The 15658-nt window shown below is 40.5% G+C and overlaps 1 protein-coding gene across 3 annotated transcripts in view; it reads left to right on the top strand.

Annotated features, from left to right (window-relative positions):
* The first annotated feature begins 8347 nt into the window (after positions 1 to 8347).
* LOC125881185 (potassium voltage-gated channel subfamily H member 4-like) overlaps positions 8348 to 15658 on the top strand; it is a 64361-nt gene continuing 57050 nt past the window's right edge. For 2 of the 3 annotated variants that reach the window (XM_049564224.1, XM_049564223.1), the window contains exon 1: positions 8348 to 8867. In XM_049564224.1, the coding sequence (XP_049420181.1) occupies positions 8792 to 8867 (76 nt within the window). In that variant the 5' untranslated portion in view covers positions 8348 to 8791. The remainder of the gene's footprint in view (positions 8868 to 15658) is intronic. The other variant, XM_049564226.1, reaches the window with a different exon arrangement.

The following is a 15658-nucleotide window of genomic DNA, read 5'->3' as shown; positions in this document are numbered from 1 at the left end:
CCATATTCAGATAGTAGCGTTGGCCTCCTGCAGTTTCTGCTCTCTTGGGGTCCAGTGGGCCTTTTTTAGACCAGATGAGCTGATTGATGGTGAGATTCATTATAGTGTAGACTAATGATTTCCATGACAGCAGGCAGCAAACACAGGGTGAGGTTGCATTGCCTTCCTGCGTTCACACAACTTCTTTCCACAGATTGTGCTTGATGCCAGGACTGTGTTGTCACCACTAGGGGGAGATATTCATATATGTAAGACTACAGTGACTGTTCATGCTGTTTACTACAGGTCTTACTGTGTTGTTGTAAATACAACAGTGGATTGCTGCTCTGACTGTTTATCTGATTTACTGGCCTCTTATTATGAGTCAGAAAACATTATACCACAGACTGTAGGAGTGTAACAGATTTCTGTAGTGTAAATGCAGCAGAAAGGTCATTTATACTGGCAGATCAGAGAGAGAGAGGAGACTTACAGTACACTTACAGTATTAATTATATCCATCTTATTGTTAAATTTTATCAACATAATATGCTGAATACTAAACAAGCCCACGTCAGCGATGGCCCTCTTACTCTTGTGTGTTGTTGCATGGCACGCCTCGCTCCCGCAGGTCCCTCTCTGTTCACCAAGTGGGCTAATATTTATAGTAACGTCCCATTTCAGCAGAGATTTGACACTGCTCACACTTTATTTTAGCTCCATACTGTGATCAGACCAAAACAGGAGTAAAATAAAAATAAGCCCCAGACCAAATGGCTAATTTTCATGAGATAGAGGCTCAAGGCTGAGATGATGTTTTCCTCTTTGTAGATTTAAACAGTTAAACAGTGACGTTAGGTAAAGATGTGAAAATCTGTCATCTTTACATGTTGGTACAAACAGCAATCAATTAATAAAATCTCCCTCCAGCACCTCTAAAGCCCACTAAGTAACTCACTATATGTCCATTGTTAAATCAGTATAAAACAGAGGTGTAAAAATGATATGTTGTGGTTTTACCAGGTTGCCAGGCAACCAGTAGAGACTGCCCTTGGCCAAGAAAAATTGTGAATTGTTCTTTTTGCACAGTTTATTCATGGATCAAACAAACCATATGTAACATGTTAAAGTGGTGTTGTGTTGATGCCGCTGTCTCAATGACAACCACATCACTTACTTCAGTTGTTATAAGGGGTGGGAATCACCAGAGGAACTATGATACGATATTATCACGATACTTAACTCACGATACAGTATTATTGCAGTTTTAAATATGTTGTGATATGCTGAGTATTACGATATTACCTTTTTTTTAAACTATTAATTATGTACCCAAAGGAAAACTTCTATTTTATCTAGTAAGATAAAGTTTTCAGTCTGTTCATTACAAGTCAGCCAAGCAGCAAAATGTATCTAATGGACCTAAACAGCAATTGATTATAATATTCTAGTACGCTACCTAAAGTTTAATTTGTGTGTGTAGCTAATATTAATAATTTAAATTTTAAAAAAATTGATAGCTACAAACAAAAGCGCTATCCTCTTCCTGTTTTGGTTGCGCTCAATCGCTAACGCACTTTCTCTGTGCCATAAATTGAGCCTTCATTTTCTAAATGCTGATGGTGTCATTATTCTACGGTCATTACATTTTGCAATCGTTTTTTACTTCATAATGATGAGTTGAAGCAAAAAATGTTTCTGTTTGCACTTAAACTTGTGAGCTTTACAGGTGCTGGTAGGCAGAGTTTGTTAACTTTGAAAAGAGCGAGGCTAGCTGTTTCCAGTCTTTATGCTGAGCTAAGCTAACTGGTTGCCGGCATATTTGTTTTTTTGCCTTCACATGTGCGACAGCTGTGGCCAGAGGCATTGTGTATTCAGGTTGTCTGTCCGTCCATCCAACTCTTTCTTCTGTGTGCAATATCTCAGGAAAGTCTCACAAGAATTTCTTCAAATTTGGCATAAACGTCCACCTGGACTCAAGAATGAACTGATTAGATTTTGATGGTCATTGTGATCTTGCATCCGTCTCATTGCCATGGGCGCAATATCAGAGGGAATTCTTTGAATTTGGCACCAACATCCACATTGAATATGTGAGTGAAGCATTCAGGTTTTAGAATTTGTATCCGTACTTGAAGCATGGTCAGTTGTCATGGCTACATATGAGTCCGTACAGACATGGATGTAAACTGTGGCCGCAACTTGACAGATTGGCGGACGCATCCAACAGCGAGGCGTTAGTTCTAGTTTAAGTTAGCTAAATGTTAGTTTGTGAATTTTCATGTTTTAGTCTCAGGTCAAGAGTAACATTTTGACATAAAAGGTTACCCAGAATTTTTGCTTGCTGTTTATAAACATGCTAACCAGTGAAAATGAAAGTAAAAGTCATCCCCAGATTCACTCTCATTTTTCCTCACAATCTATATAGGAAGTACCACATCCCGGGGCAGGGGAGCTGGAGCCTATCCCAGCTGACATTGGACGAGAGGCAGGGTACACCCTGGGCAGGTCACCAGACTATCACAGGGCTGACACATAGAGACAAACAACCATTCACACCTACAGCCAATTTAGAGTCACCAATTAACCTGCATGTCTTTGGACTGTGGGAGGAAGCTGGAGTACCTGGAGAAAACCCACACTGACACGGGGAGATCAGAAGTGCTCCACCACCCTGGGTTTGAACCTGGAACCCTCTTGCTGTGAGGCGACATGCCACCTGTCCATGGTGGACAACAAAGATATATTGGGTTCTATCCATGTTTACATTTTTTCGGCACCATGTCTCTTGGATGCCTTCTACTTAAGGTCCGACATGTGGTCGCTACCTTTTTACAATGCCCTGACCTCACCTGAACACTGGGCCCATAAACATCCTGGACACAGAAAATAAGAATTAAATAATAAAATCCAGGCAGAGGGCAGAGTCTCTGCAGAAAAATATACCGCCACACACTTCTAGTGGGTCGTAAGTGATGATTGAAAGGGATTACTTCTGCATGAGTCTTTACCTTTTTTGTTAGGACAATCCTGCATAGTATATCTTTAAATTGTGAAACATTTGATTTTACAAAAGCTGTCAAACACACGACATTCTGCCTTTTGTGATTTTTATATTCTATATTTTGACGTGTGTGATTCCAGAATACAATAACACAACGGCACGTTAGATAAATAAAGCATGACTCCAGTGCTTTATCTGTGCCTTCACCATGTTTTCATTTATTCATTACAGAGTGTGGTCTCTCTTTGGTCGGTGTTTAGTGAGATGATGTGTCTCTCATCCTCACGTGCATTGAGGATTTACACACACAACACACAGAGAGCTTCTGAGCACATCTGCTCAGTCATGATCTTGATTCAATGTAAACAGCCGAGATCTGAGAATGGCAGGCCGGATTTCTCAATGGGTTTGCTGAAGGAAGGAGGACGTGTTTAATTGAGAGGAGATGTTGCATGTTGAGTGAATGATGCCGGCTATAGAGCTTATCTGTCTTACAGTTTAAGTCGGGATTAGAGCTGTGGATTTTCATTGAGGTCTAAAATGGTAAATAAGAGCAAATATTTGCAAATGGTTGAATTTTCCCATTTTAAATAGAGTAAAATCATCCAAAAATAAATTCTGGGTAAGAGCCAGGAGAGCTGAGAACTGTGGGAAGTGTAGTTGGGATAATATTTCACCTTGCAGCCAGTGCGTCACTCTGTCGTATTAGACTAGTAGATAGTGGGCATGTTTAATGGATTAGCCTCTTTATTAGTGACAAGCAGAGATGGATGAACTACAAGACGTAAGGACAATGAGAGGCCATTAAAAATAGATAGCAGTGATGGGCTGCCAGGGCTTGAATAGGATCCGGGAGGGAGAACAATACTTTCTTACAGTCTGAGAGCCAGTCTTTTACTTTCACTGGCTGTGTTTTTCTCTCCCTTTTCTCCAAATGCAACTCACCTGTGCTGCCAGCTGGATGGGTTAATTGTGCATTTTCAATCACCTTTTCTCTCCAGCATTTCCTGACTGACAGTTGACGAGCTCAGAAAATTGTCTTCTCCCCTCATTCAGAGACAGAATTTATCAGAATCTTGCTGCTCTAGCTACTGAAAACAAAACAGTATTAAACAATGGTCATTATCACCCACCACTTCCTTGGCCTGGTTATTCTCGGCTCAGAGATGTGCAAGTTGCTGCCGGCACTGTCAATACAGATCAAAACCAAATTTATTTTTCCCCCTAAAGATTACAAACTTCATTTGTGGCTTGAGGAAACACCCACACAGATGCTGAATCTGCTCAACTTCTCCCAGATTACAGACGCCCCCACAAGAAACTTGTGTATTTCTATTTCGTTTTCTCATCCGTTTCTGTTTACTTGACTCCCAATTTGCATAAAGCTACACTTGGTGCATGGTCTCGGAGATATATTGTGAAGATTCTTTTTTTAATAGGCATTGAAAGACAAAAAATATCCAAGCTTCAAACCCATCATTTTACAGGTAGGTTACTTTATATCTTCCCACAACACAATGCCACTTAAAACAATTAGTCTTGACCGCCATGCTAATTTGGAGTTGAGGGTGCTGAGAGGTACAAAAAAAAAACCAAAGCTTCAAAATGATATATTGTTGTTGGTAGGGATTCCAGCTCCTGGGTAAATCTATATAACCTGAGCGCCATAGCTGGATCTATCCTCGAGCTCCGCATAAATCACAGTGACAAAAATAAAGAACAATTTCACCTCATAATTCAGTAAAACTCAGACCCTTGTTCCTCTTGGTAAAACAACTCCTGTTTACTTTAAAATAAACAGAATCAACTCAAAGCACAAGTACAAAGCTGTGGGTGTTTTATAACAGACAAATTATTTTAATGCATTACATAAAGACCATACTCAGCAGTGTTGTTTCTTCCTGTAGGCCAGGGTTCTTCAACGTTTTTCAGGCCGAGGATCCCTTAGGTCAAAGAGAGATGGAGCAGGGACTCCCTACACACATAGTTGCACTTGAGTTAATTCTCTGAATATTTTTGGGTCTTCGCTCATTTGCCCATGCCTGTAGCTGCTAAGCTAGCAGTAGTTGTAGCAAGGCTAAGTACGTTAGCCTCACCCTCTGCACTGTCATTGGTGATTTTCTTCCTCATAAAGTTACAAAATGATCCATTGTGGCTCACAAAATGTCGTAGACTTGAAATAATAATGCAGCCAATTGGCGCATATTTATTTTATTTATTTAACAGGGACAGTACACAGCTACTTAGCTGCGTCAGAGTTAGCTATAAGCTAATTTTCTTCTGTAGTCCCTGGGCAGGAAACAGAGAATAATTTATCTGCTAAAAGACACAATTATATAAAAAATACAATGACACAATAGAACATATTCATGGCACAACGGCTTCAGTTTCAGTAGTATGTAAATGTTAGCTAACTAGTTTACCTTGCCCTTATGGACAAGTGCCACACATGGATTCAGCGTTAGCTAGCTCACATGATTGCTCAAGGATTAATGGCTAACAGTTATCGTTAATGTTATGTACTGTCAAAATAAATAGGTTTTCTTATGAACAGGCTGATTTATCTTTGCTAATAATGTTTTGAATTCATGTCAATGTATATTTCCAGACATATTTTAATTATTGGGGGGAAAAAATAAAACTTAGATTTATAATTAAATGCCTGTAGATGCTAAGTTAGCAGCAATTGTAGCAAGGCTAAGTACGTTAGCCTGACCCTCTGCACTTTTATAGGTGGTTTCTATGAGGAACGGTGTTTCAAAACAATCCACTGTGGTTCACAAGAATGTCTACACTTGGAATAATAATGTAGCCAATATGTTTCGGTAGTATGTAAATGTTAGCTAACGATTTCACCTTGCCCTTATGGACAGGTGCCGCACAGGAATTTATTGTTAGCTAGCTCACGTGATTGCGCAAGGATTTATGGGTAACAGCTTATCATTAATGTGGTGTGCTGTTAATTAAATGGGTTTTCTTATGAATAGGTTGATTTATCTTTGCTAATATTGTGTTGAATTCATGTTAATGTGTATTTTCATATACATTTTAACTTATAACTTATGTTATAACTTAACTAACTTAAATTTAAACATAAATAAAAATGACAGTAGCTGCTAAATTAGCAGCAGTTGTAGCAAGGCTAGGTGTGTTAGCCTCACCCTCGGTGCATTCAATGGTGATTTCTGATGTGGACGCTGTGTCAGAGTCTCCTGTTGTTTAAGATGCAAAACCTTTGATTGTAGCTTACAAGGATGTCGTACACTTGGAATAATAATGCAGCCAGTGTCTCAGTGGTATGTAAATGTTAGGCCAAATTATCTTTGTTGATAATATGTTGAATTCATTCATTCATTAGTTTTACATAGCCGCTTATCCTGTTGGGTGTTGCGGAGGGGCTGGAGCTTATCCCAGCTGACACTGGGCGAGAGGTAGGTTCAGCCTGGACGGGTCGCCAGACTACAACAGGGCTGACACATAGAGATAGTCTTTGAACTGTGGGAGGAAGCCGGAGTACCTGGAGAAAACCCATGCTGACATGGGAAGAACATGCAAACTCCGCACAGAGGAGCTCCCCACCCCAGAATTCGAATTCCCCGCCCAGGGTTCAAACCAGAAACCCTATTGCTGTGAGGCCATAACACTAACCACTGCACTGTGCGGCCATGTTGAATTCATGTAAATGTGTCTTTTCTGACATATTTTAATAATTGCAAAAAAAATTAAATAAAACTTAAATTCAAATTTATCGGCGACATAATTGGCCACCTTGGGCACCACCAAGCAGCCAACTCCAAAAACTGCAGTTCCTATAATGGCCACTTGAGGCTGGCTCCAGAAGTGAGTCAATCCCCATAGACCCCCATGTTAAAATGCCTAACAGAAATTAACGTGTTTACAGCCTGGTACAAAAAAAAAAAACAGTTTTGGTCTCAATAGTTAAGATGATGACAGCTGAAATGCTGAACTTGAGGTTTCAAAACAGGAGGTGATGTCACGCCACCCAGAAAATGATGGTGCAGCGACAAAATCCCTATCACCCCAAGAGACTTGTTTTGACTTAATCAACAACAAAAAAATACAGAATTTTGAAAAACTGAACATAGGGCGCAGTACAAGAAAGCAGGAAGACAAAATTTGCAAATTGGCACATAAGGTATTCTTTTGTTTATTTATCATTATTTTTTTGTTTGTTTGTGTTTGTGTGTCTCATTAGCTTGTCTGAAATAAATATACTTATCATTATTAAAATTTTTAGGGGGATGGGGGGCTTGTCTAGGGCGCCAAATGTGCTTGGTCCAGCATTGATACTTCCTGATTCAAATAAAAGGACATCTCAAAAATCCTCCACTACTTATCAGGTTTCTTAATATAGTTTCCAATAATTAATATTTAATGACTGTTACATCAATTAAATTAATAGTCGGATCATCTTTCCCCTGATTACTGTAAATTCTAATGAGATTACTGTTGACAGAACTCATTAACAATGTACATGATATGATAAGTAGTTGTCCCCGTTACTTGACGATCCAGAGGTATTCCCCTATCGGCTAAGCCGTGTTGTTTGCTTGGGTCAAAGTGAGTTAAGACGCGACTTAACTTTGGTGTGTTTAGCATCAAGTCCTCATGAAAAACATCTCCAGGCTTATCCTTTTAATCCGCTCTTAGCGGCTTTTATCCCGGAGCCTTAATTCTCTCATGAGGATACTGTAGGGGCTGGGAGGGCAACAGTGACCAGCTCCATCCAGCAGTGACAAGTTTGAAACAACAATACTCTAGGAACTGTATTTTTAGAGCTACAGTCCGTCCTCATGCGGCTCCTTCACTTCACAAAGTAGAATCTCAATATTTCTTCCCGCTACACACACTCACTCACACACACACACACACACACACACACACACACCTTCACAACGTCCCTTGAGACAGACTCCCATGACAAAACACAATAGCAAACACAGTCCAAGTGAATACAATAGGCGGCATTGACCGGCACGCAGGTAATCCATCTTTCCTTGATTTGCAGACATGCACACAAAAGCCATGCGCTGATAGTGGCACTATGGGGTGTAATGGTGCTGTCAGCTGCTCCGAAAGCATCCTCCACCCCTCCCTCCTCCGCTCTCACTCCCTCTCCCTCCCTATACCCCCACCACAGATGAAAACAGGTCCCCACAGAGGATGCCAGCATCTCATTGGCTGGGATATCACAGGAGTGGATGGGGAGCAGGAGCGAGGGAGAGACAGAGAGAGAGCTCAAGAAGATGCAACTACTCTGGCTCAGCATCCTGACAGAGCACTGAGCTGAGGGATGCAAGGTGTAGACACATGTCATTTTTGTCTTACAGATTCTCAGTCGTCCTATAGATGGGAAGCGCCGTGGACTTGCAGGATAACTTCCTCCATGCTGCTGCTGCTGGAATGATCTCTCCAGCTGAAAGACAAGCAACAGCTGGGGTGACTGATCTGAAGCTCTTTGGATCTCAGCGTCACCTGGACTTGATCCCTCTTTGTTGACTGAGCAGCTTCTAGTGATCGCCGCTCTTCATTTTTACATATTTTGGTGCCACACACCTGAATCTCTGCACTGTTGGAGTGAGCTATTTTAGTCTGCCCAGACTGCACTGAGGCGTTGCTCGGAGAAGGGTGGACAATTTTACGGTAAATGTGTGTCCCTGCGACCGGCGCCGGACTGTCGCCCTCAAAGTCTCCCACACCTGCTGAGAGCCCCTGGAAGCCACCTGCTGTGCCTCTGGGATGGTGTGACGTCCAGCCAGCTGTTGGCCGTCCCACATCTGGGTCAAGATGCCAGTGATGAAGGGCCTCCTGGCCCCGCAGAACACCTTTCTGGACACCATCGCTACACGCTTTGATGGCACCCGTAAGTACAATAGAAAAACTCTGAGGACGAGCTGCTTTGGCACTTGTAGTTTGACTTTTCAAAATGAGTTAAAATCGGGTGGCCTAGTGGTTTAAGTTGCTGTCCATGTAACTGCAACATCCCAGGTTTGAGTCCTGCTACTCCGCTGTGTCCCCTCATTTCCTGTGAGTTCTCTGTATCCTAGAAAACAAGTAAAAACAAAATGATTAACGGTCTTTAGGCAGTGAAAGGATGGCTGTCATCACAGGGAATAAGACTTGCAGGTTGAAGTTGAGTGTTTTCTCAGTGAGAAAGCAGCTGGCAAAAACAAAAAAGGTTACCATGGTCATGACATTCCTGGAAAAGTTATGAAATTTATGTTTTCCAAGCCTGGAAATGGTTTAATACGCATTGTTTGGGTATAAAAACATGTCCAAGGTGTGACCATTGAAAACTGACTTGAATCACGTGAAACATTTTTGTCATATGCAGCTAGTTAGCAGACGCTAGCAGCTTGCTAGTATTCAAATGCCTTGAGAAGTGCGTGTTTAATAATGTATGGCTATCAAACGACAAATATAATACATGGCTCGAGAGGCAGAACCCAGTCACGCTGGATGTGAACTCTTCACCAAAGTGTTGGTAACATGGTGGAAGCAGCTCTGGCAAGTTATGCAAAAAGGAAAAAGCATCAAGATAGCCAAAAGGCTGCTCAACAGGCTGCCAGCGTCAGCGCAAATGTCATGCCTGTCGTAGCCAGGCCAGATAACATTACGGCTTTGTGGCTTATGTGTAGACACAAAGGCATTTTATTTCGTATTTAATGCTACATTTGTGCTTCACACTGGAATAAGAGCCTCATTTTTGCACGCTATGATATCCTAACTATTTTAAACTACTTGAATAAAGTCAAGGAAAAGGGTTAAATATGAAAAAGTTGTGAATGAATTTCCAGCTTGAGCCTGAATCCGAGCATCTGTTCTGTGGTCAGTCCCTGGTGCTCTGTATCTGAACACCGACCACCACGAACTGCCTGCCTGAAGCCACATCTGCTGCCAGCTGCAGTGGGATGTACAAAAAGATTTTGTTTGCACTTTTACAGTAAAGCACAAGCACAAAAATCGACCTTCAGAAATCATGTTGTCTTTTCACATTTGTTTCACACAGTTAGCTCCCAACTAGCCACTGCAGCCATTAGGCAGCACTGCCATTTCTGCTTGACTTGTGTCTCTTGTTTTGTACCTTGTGCCACCTCAGGGGAGGTCGTGGCTCATTGTAAACAAATACCGTGGGGATGTCTGTGTTTTGTTCGCTCGTCGATTCAGCCTGCCCTCTCTCTGCTAATCGTGGCGGCCTGAACGAATCCCTGGCTCGCAGTTATTCTCTCCGAGCTGGTTTCGACTTGGGGAAATAAACACAGTGAAATTGGTGACATTACTGTGTAATTGATGTGTAGGGTATGCAATTATAGCTTTGAATTGTGAGTCAGGCATTCTAATGAGGTGTTAGAGGAGCTCTCAGGAGCTTAAAACACACCGACATGTTGCTCATCAGGAGCTGGTCTCATATCTCAGCAGTGGCTTGAGTTTAAAACAGATGAAAAGACATTGAATCTAGAGATGACGTGGGCAGTGCACAGTTCAGCTGGAGGAGCAGGGGTCATGCCCTCGTGTTGCATCAGCCCTGCTGAAGAGTCCTTGAGCTAAACATGGACTCCCTGTCGACTCCACAGGGCTGCTCTCTGGCTGAACCTCATGTCTGACCTCCGAGAGTGAGGGAGCATGAGGGAAGAGAACACTTCACTTTAGGGCTCACTGGGCTGCATGCAGCGAAGTTCTCCTAAATTTCTCTTGTAGTCTCTCCTAATTTTCTGATAGGAGAAAAAATTAGAAAAGTCTAGATGCACCAAACAATTTTAACCACCCAAACCTGCTCTTATCCAGTTCTAAATGATGAATCCTGCTTGATCATAACTAAATTATTACCACAGGTAACGCCCCCTAAATTTTATTTAAGAGCAGGTGTTGTTCTGCAGTAGTGAAATGAATATATTGTTAAATAAACTTAAAGGTCCAGTGTGTAGGATTTAAGGGGATTTAGTGCCAGAAATTGAATATAATATTATATAATAAGCATGTTTTCTTTAGTGCATTATCACAGATTATGTCTACATAGGGAGCGGGTCCTTATCCACATAGTCCGCCATATTGCACTGCTGTATTTCTACAGTAGCCCAGAATGGACAAACCAAACACTGTAGTTAGCAACCCCTCTGCAATGAGCCGAGCATTGTTGGAAAAACACTGATTTTTAAAGTAAATATGCGCTAACGAGTGTTTTTATCAGTTTAAATCAACGGGTCCATTTGTTGTGGAGAGGAGGAGACCTCTGTAAAAAACCTCTTGAACAATGAACACTGAGGGAATTCTAACTGGGAGAAGTTTCAGCTGGTTACAATCTGCAGTCCTCACTGCTAGATGCCACTAAACCCCCATAAATCTTACATCTCATCCCCCCTAAATCTTGATTTCAGAGCCTCAGCACTGTTGTAACAGAAGCATTAAAACCCAACAATGGCAAAACATTGGTGGAGTGGTGTAGGAAGCATTGAGACCCTTTAGTAAAAGTCCTGCAAAATGTTACTTAATACAAGTATGCAGATAGAACCAGTATAAAAAGGAAAGGTGCTCAATGCAGAAGAAATTGAAACAGTTTAATAAATCGAAATATTTAAAATGAAGAAGCAGCAAGTCCTCACATTTGAGACGCTGGGAGCATAAATACGACAATCATGAAAATGATTATCAAAATAGTTGACAGCCAATTCATTTTCTAATCAATCAGCTAATACCTTGGCAACCTGAAACGGCTCAGCAGCCATTCACCTGACTCATCAGACCGATTTGTGCGATCTCTAAAAACACATTCTCTGTGTACTGTGAGGCCTGGATGGCCAAAGCATCTAAAAACAATATGTAAGCCATTCAGAAGCTGAATGCACACAATATCATCCAAGGGCGTTTATAGTCTTAATTGGGATCATTGTATTTCTGTAGCCCATCAATTTAATAATCCAATCAGTATATAGGCTATATATACACTCTAAAACATATAATAATCTAATTTTGATTACATTTTATTATTTTTTTTATATATAATGTTCCTTAAATTTAAAACTTGTTTCTTTGTGTTGGACAAACAAATGTTTTTTCTCTTATCTTGGTAAACTTAACTAAGAGAAGACAGGGTGTAGGTCCTTAAAAAGTCCTAAGATATCCTTTTTTTAATATTAGGCCATAAACAAGTAATTCAGTTGTCTTAAATTTGAATTCCTGAGGTCTTTATTGCCACAAACATTTTATCTAATTTCATTTATCCATCTTTTAATTTCTTTTTGTCCAAATGAGTGAATCTCTTCTGCGTGAAAGTCCACATTTCTGATACTTACCTGCAATGCTTGACTACGAAAAAGATGATTTGTCTAAATATCACTCTTAAATTTGGTTAAAAGTAACTTAAAAAGTTCTTAAACTGCGTTAAATTTAAGAGTCTGATACCTGTAGACACCCTAGAAGAGCAAAAATCAGAAAACCCTGGTGAAATCCAGAAATTAATAAACTAACAAATTAAGCACAAACCGTGGATACAAACAAAAATAAGAGAAAATTTGTTCCTATATCTCTTACTGTGTGAGGCCTAATGTTTTTTCTTATGTGTAACATTAGAGGTGTCACAGGACTCTTCCTCAGCCACGTGTGGTTGTATTTCAGCCCTCACCATCAACAGTCCTGCAGCATTGTCGTAGCTCTGGACAGCTGGGCCCACATCCACCACTTTTACAAATTTTACGCTGCTACAAACTTTCATATTTTCAATATTCACAGTGACCACTTGATATCTGCTCTACCTCAGAGGAGCAGAGTGTTTCCTCTTTCTCCTGCCTGCTTTTGGATAAGTAACCAAGTAACTGCTGAGATGAAAACGTGTCAGGAGCAGCAGGATACATCTCTGTGCTCCTACACTTCCAAGTCAAAGGCTACCATAAGGCTGTGGCGCCTAGAGGAGTGGCCATGACTCAAAATAGCTTCCTTCCTGTTGCCGGGGCGACAGGGTCCTGCCACTTGACATGAATGATGCTTGAACACTTTGGTCTTTGAGAAAAAGATGGTCCACTAAAGAGAAAACACTTGAACTTGCTTACCAATCAAGGACTTTGAGAGTCCAGCTGGTCTCTTGTTTCAGAAAGACGCATCTGAAAACAAGTGGCATTGTGGGTCGTGCAGCTGCGATCGCTTGTTAGTGTCACCTCAAACTGCCTTTAACCTGCTGGTTTTTGGCTTTCCTTAAAAACAACTTGGCTCTGTACACAGTCCTAAAACTTCAATATGATGCAGTATTTGTTAAATTTTCCTGTCAGTCATGTGTTTTGTGTTTTGTGTCTTGTTCTTCTTCTTCTTCTTCGATGTTTGAGCCTCACTGTGCAGAACACGACACAAGCAGATTGTGTTTACGTTCATGATTTGTGACATCACAAACTAATTTGGAATTCAATCATGCTTCAGTATACAACAAACATAACTGTTGTGTTTTATTAAAAAACAATATGAAACTAATAATTACTCAGAGTATTCTTAAATGCAGTGGTGGAATGTAACTTAATACATTTACTCAAGTAGTGCCTTAAGTACAATTTCATGTACTTGTACTTGTGTATTTCAATTTTATACATACTTTTTAATTTCTACATTATATTTTTGAGGTAAATGTTGAACTTTCTACTCCAATACATTTATTTATGAGCTTTAGATACTTTGCAGATTTAAATTATTTATACAAAATATAAAATAAAGTGTTAATATAATAGGTTGAGCCACCCAGCAGTATATAAAGTAATTAAAATGAGCTCCATCTTAACCAGCTACAACATTAAAGTGAAGATATCAGTGCCTCAATGATCATAATCCAGTAATATCTGAAATTGGCCCATCTGCACAATACTTTTGGTACTTCAATCAAAATTACATATTTTTTCTGATACTTTGATGTTGTTTGTCAGACTACATTTGTTTTGGTGTGACTTATAGCTATCAGCCGTACAGATGTCTGCTTTCTCTCCAATATAATGGAACTAGATGGCACTCAGCTTGTGGTGCTCAAAGCGCCGAAAAAAAATACATTAGAAAACTTAACAGCAATGTCTCTTTCCAGAAATCATGAACTGGTTACTCCACAGACCTTGTTGTGCGCAGTTTCATGTAGGAACTATTTTCTTCCTACCAAACTAGACCCACCAACCGCATCACCACACAGAAGGAAGCGTGCATCCTCTCATGGATGAGAGGCTCGTGCTCGTGACAGCACGAGATAAACACAATAATGGCACCTTTCTCGGCTGAGCTGCAACTTTAGCTAGCTCAGTGTTGTGTGTGTTTGCACATTTTTGCGCGTGTAAGTGTGTGAATCTGTCTGTCTACAGCTAATCTTGTAAACTACTGGACCAATCAGCCTAATATTTTGTGTCCACATTAATGACTGTATCTTCAAAATCCTCTAGTAATTGATTTTCCAGAAACCAAGCCTTACCGTCTGTTGCAGGACACATTTTGGCCTTCATTGTGACTCTGAGTGTCTGTATCTGCCTTTCTGAAGCAAATCTTACAAACTAGTGGACCAATCAGCCTAATATTTTGTGTGCAAGTCCATGATTGTACGCTCAAGGATGTCTCATGGTTGCGATGATTCACAGTTGTTGAGAAACCTGTTTTGTTGACTGTTCTATACTGTCATTAACTGCTGACTCCTCACTCCTCTTAGTCGGCTGCAGGTTTTCTGGAAAGTGGCTAAAAACAACTAGCCTTACCGTCTGTTGCAGGCCACATTTGTCCTTCCTCATGACTCAAAAACTGACATGCACAGAAAAGTTTGGTCTCATTTTGAACCGGAACACCTGCAGATTAATACCATACCTGATATGTTAAGATCCACCAAAATTAGGCATGTTACGAGATGATTAAGTAAGTTGTGTTTTTTCTAATCGTCGCTGCCATCTTGACTGTAAGGGAGCTGGGAGGGACATTTCCACTGGCTGCATTTTCGGCACTCCAGCTGCCATAGCTAACTCTGTTTTGTCCCGTCTGCCACACAGCATCATACCACACCGGGAGCTTTAAGAAGCGGAGTGTTTTTTCTGTCTTTTTGCCTTGGTACTTGTGCTCCTACCTGAAGTAAATAAGTAGGCTATGTAGTTAAACTGTTTCTTTTTTGGCCTATTTTAATTGTTTTTATTGTTGTTATTCACGACTTTGTTGTGCTGTAGCCTACAGACAAAGTTAATACTGTTAAAAGTCCAGTTATGAATTAATTAAAAGATCGAATGGATCACGTGAATTGAGTCCACTTTTCTAGTTGTATACTGACGGTCTGTCACTTATTAATGGAAAATAACCTTTTTTTTTCTCATACCAAATCCCCTAACACATCAAAGCACAATGTACAGATAATAAAATACCTTCACAGATGTGACATAACAAACCTTACACAGTCTTGAAGTACGTAAAACATGACGCCTGTCTCCTATTTTCAGTCACATCAGTTAAAAAATGTTTTTAGATCAGCAAAACGACAGAAAGCAACACTGCTGACGGAGCAGCCACACATCTCATCTAATGTGTCACTCAAACATTTGCCTCGTCTGCTGTTTACAATAAGCACAATTTATATCAGACAATTATTTGTGTAAACATCATTATCCTGTTGCATTTTATTTTACAGCATGTCCATATAATTATTCAGATTGCTTCCTCTATGCAAAA

This window comes from Epinephelus fuscoguttatus, linkage group LG20, assembly GCF_011397635.1.
Source record: "Epinephelus fuscoguttatus linkage group LG20, E.fuscoguttatus.final_Chr_v1".
Taxonomy (NCBI): domain Eukaryota; kingdom Metazoa; phylum Chordata; class Actinopteri; order Perciformes; family Serranidae; genus Epinephelus; species Epinephelus fuscoguttatus.
Note: the sequence above shows the minus strand (reverse complement) of the source record. Positions and strands in the feature narration are given on the sequence as shown.